At 57.8% G+C, this 4960-nt stretch overlaps 1 protein-coding gene across 1 annotated transcript; it reads left to right on the forward strand.

Annotated features, from left to right (window-relative positions):
* The first annotated feature begins 1406 nt into the window (after nucleotides 1–1406).
* Nucleotides 1407–4476, forward strand: APOA5 (apolipoprotein A5). Its single transcript, XM_045797529.2, has 5 exons — nucleotides 1407–1442; nucleotides 1567–1630; nucleotides 1955–2006; nucleotides 2110–2221; nucleotides 2759–4476. The coding sequence occupies exons 3-5, from the start codon at nucleotides 1967–1969 to the stop codon at nucleotides 3708–3710; spliced, it is 1104 nt and encodes a 367-aa protein (XP_045653485.1). The 5' UTR covers nucleotides 1407–1442; nucleotides 1567–1630; nucleotides 1955–1966; the 3' UTR covers nucleotides 3711–4476.
* Nucleotides 4477–4960: the final 484 nt, after the last annotated feature.

The raw sequence follows: 4960 nt of genomic DNA on the forward strand, positions 1-4960 counted from the left end.
ATCGACACTGGGGGCTGTTCCCCCCCCCTTTTTTGAGATTTTATTTATTTATTTAGCAGAGAGAGACAGCCAGCGAGAGAGGGAACACAAGCAGGGGGAGTGGGAGAGGAAGAAGCAGGCTTCCCAGTGGAGCAGGGAGCCCTATGTGGGGCTCGATCCCAGGACCCTGGGATCACGCCCTGGGCCAAAGGCAGACGCTTAACGACTGAGCCACCCAGGCGCCTGTTTCCCCTTTTTGACTCTTGTGAATAGTGCTGCTAGGAACGTGGAGGTACAGATATCTGTTCCAATTTCTGCTTTCAATTCCTTTTGGTATCTACCCAAAAGTGGAACTGCTGGATAGTATGGTGATTCTAACTAATCCTAACTAATTCAAACCAAGTCTGAAAAGACAAAGAATATAGGTTCCCCAAGGGATAGGCCTTTTCAGACTGAGGGAAGAGCATGTAGGGAGGCTCAGGGTCCTGAAAGAGATGGCATGCTCAGGAAATGCCCAGGGTGCTGTGTGGGAGGAGATGAGACCCCCGGAGTGGCCTGGGAGGAGCCACGGCAGAGCCATAGCCGAGGACGCACGGAGTAGGCAGGACTTGGGCAGAGACACCTGTCCAAGGCTGTGCACGTGATCAAGGGGCGAGGCCAGTGTGGCTGTGATGTGACTGGTAGGGGAAATGGAAGACAGGGGACCGATTCAAGATACATTCAGGAGCAACAATCAGGAGTTCCTGAATGTGTGTTTAAGTATATGGAGTGGGCATGTCATCAAAGGTCCCAGCTCTAGGGCGTCCCCTCCTCAGAGGCCCTGGGGGTGCAGTTCAGCCTTTCCCGTGGGAAGAATCCTCCTCTTGTTCCAATTCTTTGGGCCCAGAGTCCCTGGCCCTGATGCCTCTCACGGCCTTCACCCTGTCACATCTGACTTCCCTGGAGTTCCTGGATTATTTCATAAAGTGGAAGATGGGAGCACCCTTAACCCTATAAATGCTGGCTCTTCCCAGGCTGCCGGAGGGGCCTATAGTGAAGCTGTCAAGAGCCACTCGGGTTCAGGCTGGTCCCTGGACACTGTCCCTGTCTGGCTAGGGCACCGTGACTCTGGGCAGTTGAGTAAGAGCAGGGCCCTCAGTAGATAGGCTTTCCTCTGCTGGTGGGGTCAGCCAGCTGGTCAGAGGGAAGAGTGAAGGTCATGGGACTTGGGGGGAACTGGGTGAGGAGTTCAGCCTTACTCCTTGACAGTCTTTCCAAGCAGCACCTCTCTGCTGGAGCAGCCCCCTGATACCTCATTAACGCTCTGGGTGCCAGGGAAGGGCAGGAGGTGAGCCCCGGGAGGCAGCTGAGGTCATCCTTCTTTGAACCTCCACGTGGTGTTTACTCAGGCCAATTGTTGCCAGAGGCCCAGGCCCCTGGAGTATAAAGCTGAATGTCTGCTCTCTGTGCCCAGAACTGAGCAGGTGAGCGGGTGCTGGGTGGAGGGATGCGGGGCAGATTCCTCAGGGAGGGGACTGCTGGGGTCTCAGCAGAGAGCTGGGGGTGGGAACCAAGCACTAAGGATGTCCTCTTGGACCCCTTTGGCAGAGTCGCCTCTTCCCCCTTGGGATCCCTCAGCTTTCCCAGCTGTGGAGTGGAGGCAGGAAGACAGGTGAGCAAGGGAGTGACGGCAGAAGAGGCCGAAGGAGCTGCTCGTGGGGTCTTGGGAGGGTGGTGGGGGAAACTCTACAAAGCAGTATGAGCTCCACACTCCATACTGTGTGATCCAGGTGAAAAAGAAGCCCCCCTCTCCCGCAGACACCCTTCCCTCCCTGCCATGCTCACCTAGATCGGTCCTCATCAGCCCCGGCAGCTCTGTGCTCCCATATCTCAGGGAAGGGTTAACAGATCTGGCGCAGGTTATGGCAAATCTGGGAGATGTCCTTCCTTTGCTTCTTCACCTTAACCGGCCTCGGTTCACCTTCTTTCTGAGTAGACAACAGCAAGCATGGTTGCAGTTCTGACCTGGGCTCTGGCTCTGCTCTCAGGTGGGTCTCCAACCCTGACTTCAACGTGGAGGCTGGACTGAGGGGGGCCCGTCCACCCTGGGGGAGGAAACCCAGCCTCTAACCACCGCATCCCTCTCCACAGCGTTTGCAACTGTCCAGACACAGCAAGGCTTCTGGGACTACTTCAGCCAAAGCAGCGGGGACAAAAGAAAGGTAGCACGGGTCCAGCAGCAGAAGCTGGCATGGGAACCCACGTGAGTGGCTAGGACAAGGGGTGTAGGTGCAGGGAGGAGACAGCCGAGCAGTGGGATGGTGTGCTGCCTCTGACTCCTTGATCTCCTTAGTCCGCACTGGGACAGAGGAATGGAGTGGTGCTCGGGTTGCCTCGTCCCTGGCCTTCCTGGGCTGTGCAGCCCCCTCTGCCCACAGTGGCGTCCCCAACTCTGCCTTGATCTGACTATAGCTGCTGCCCACTGCACACTGAGGCAGGGGACCTGGGAGCTGTGGGGGGGACCCCCACCGTGGCTCCCAGAATGAAAGGATTGTGTGAGAGTCCAGACGCATCTGTGTCTCCTTGGGCAGTGTTGGTCTGGATTTGCACGTGCCACGTGTTTGTACTTCCGTGTGAGGAGTTGTGTGGTTGGCCCGCAGCTAGGACTGGAGCCCTGGCTCTGGGCCACCACCCTGCATCCTTGGTTTCCCCAGATGATCATCAGTAAGAGATGTCTCTGGGGCAAAGGTGATGGTGGGGCTAGCAGTATGATGGTCTGGATGTCTGTCCCCTTCCCCAGGAGCCTGAAAGACAGCCTTGAGCAAGACCTCAGCAATATGGACAAGTTCCTGGAAAAGCTGGGCCCCCTCAGTGGGCAGGGGAGGGAGCCTCCTGGGCTCCCACAGGACCCGGTGCGCATGCGGCAGCAGCTGCAGGAGGAGCTGGCGGAGGTGAGGGCGCGCCTGGAGCCCTACATGGCTGAGGCGCATGAGCAAGTGGGCTGGAACCTGGAGGGCTTGCGGCGGCAGCTGAAGCCCTACACCGTGGAGCTGATGGAGCAGGTGGCGCTGCGCGTTCAGGAGCTGCAGGAGCAGTTGCGCGTGGTCGGAGAGGGCACCAAGGCGCAGCTGCTGGGCGGCATGGACGAGGCGCGGGGCCTGCTTCAGGAGCTGCAGAACCGCGTGGTGCATCACACCGGCCGCGTCAAGGAGCTCTTCCACCCCTACGCCCAGCGCCTGGTGACCGGCATCGGGCGCCAAGTGCAGGAGCTGCACCGCAGTGTGGCTCCGCACGCCGCCGCCAGCCCTGCGCGCCTCAGCCGCTGCGTGCAGACGCTCTCGCACAAGCTCACACTCAAGGCCGAGGCTCTGCACGCGCGCATCCAGCAGAACCTGGACCAGCTGCGGGAAGAGCTCAGTGCTTTTGCCAGCGCCGGCGGTGACAGTGCGGGGGAAGGGGCCAATCCCGACCCCCAGATGCTGTCCCAGGAGGTGCGCCAGCGACTCCAGGCCTTCCGCCAGGACACCTTCCTGCAGATCGCTGACTTCACCCATGCCATTGACCAGGAGACCGAGGAGGTCCAGCTGCAGCTGGCGCCGCCCCCGCCCGGTCACAGTGCCTTCGCCCCAGAGTTTCGCCAAGCTGACAGCAGCGAGGCCCGGAGCAAGCTGCAGGCCCGTCTAGAAGACCTGTGGGAAGACATCAACTACAGCCTTCATGACCGTGGTCTCAGCCATCTAGAAGAGCCCTGAGGGTGTACTTATCCAGGCTCACTTCCCAGCTCCTTGTCCAAGCCCAGGATCTGAGCACCTGGCTCAGTCCTTGACAGTGGCCTATTGGGCAGAGGGTGGAGGGCGCGGCACAAGGATGGGCGAAGCCACCAAAGGGACTGTTGTCCCTGGCATATCCAGTCTCCTGCGATTCCCCCATCCGGATGCATTACAGTCACCAGGCTTTGCAAACCCAGCTCCCGTGTTCATTTGGGAATCCTCATGAGTTGCTCCATTCCGGGATGGTGGGAGTGGGGAGGGAGAGAGGCACTCTATGTGCAGGTAATTATGTGCAAGCCTGTTGCCATGGTGCTGGAAGCTTGTGCCTCTTCTTCCTGGGGCTTGACTCTGATCACTTCTGGCCACCTGGTGGCTGCTGCTACAGCTGGTCTATGGGAGAGGAGCTCTTTTCTCCCCAGAGCTGCCATGACAGCTTCTGTTGGGGGAAGAGAAGGGAGAAGGAAGGAAAATATGATGAGAGCATGTCAAGGTGCGTGTACATATCTCTGCTGGCTCTGATGCCAATGGATACAAATGGTGGGGGCTGTGATGGGAGGGAGCAGAGCCTGCATTTCCTTACATAGATCTATATCTAAACAGCTGACCAAGCTTTCCAAACTGTGGGGGCTTCTTAAAGCCTCGGGAAAACATCCTGCGTGTCCTCTGCATCTGGGGCTCCTCACTTCTGACTCCCAGGCTGAAGCCTAGACTTCTGGCTCATGAAATACAGGCATACGGTGGAAGCTTATTTGCCTGGTGTGACTCTTATCTGAGTCTTGTCTGAAAGCAGTGGCCTCACCACTATCCCCAAAGCACACCCATCACTCATTCCAATCCCTCAACGCTCTGTCTCAGGGACCCTCTCCCAATGCAGGTCTGTCAGAGTGTCCTGGCTCTGGCTAGGCTCTGCCTTAGATGACAGCTGTCTGTCATGCCTGGGTGTGCGCCTGGCTTGGAGACCCTTCTCTGCACCTGTATTGCTCACCAACCTTACCACAGGACCCTGTGTATTAAGTGCAGGCTCATGAGGCGGCCTGTCTCCTTTGTTCCTGCAGTTCCAGATCTTGAATGGCCTCCTTACGACTGAACCTCTTCTTGAGAACTCCAGATCTTTTTTTTTTTTTAAAGATTTTATTTATTTATTTAACAGAGAGAGAGACAGCCAGCAAGAGAGGGAACACAAGCAGGGGGAGTGGGAGAGGAAGAAGCAGGCTCCCAGTGGAGGAGCCTGA

This window comes from Ursus americanus, chromosome 16 (genome assembly GCF_024610735.1).
Source record: "Ursus americanus isolate L20-20 chromosome 16, mUrsAme1.1.p, whole genome shotgun sequence".
NCBI classification, from domain to species: Eukaryota; Metazoa; Chordata; class Mammalia; order Carnivora; family Ursidae; genus Ursus; species Ursus americanus.

Bases quoted from the DNA above. Each gene is read 5' to 3' on its own strand.
- APOA5 (XM_045797529.2), top strand. From the start codon at position 1,967: ATGGTTGCAGTTCTGACCTGGGCTCTGGCTCTGCTCTCAG. The intron at 2,007-2,109 runs GTGGGTCTCCAA...CCCTCTCCACAG, and splicing joins GGCTCTGGCTCTGCTCTCAG to CGTTTGCAACTGTCCAGACA. The intron at 2,222-2,758 runs GTGAGTGGCTAG...CCCCTTCCCCAG, and splicing joins AAGCTGGCATGGGAACCCAC to GAGCCTGAAAGACAGCCTTG.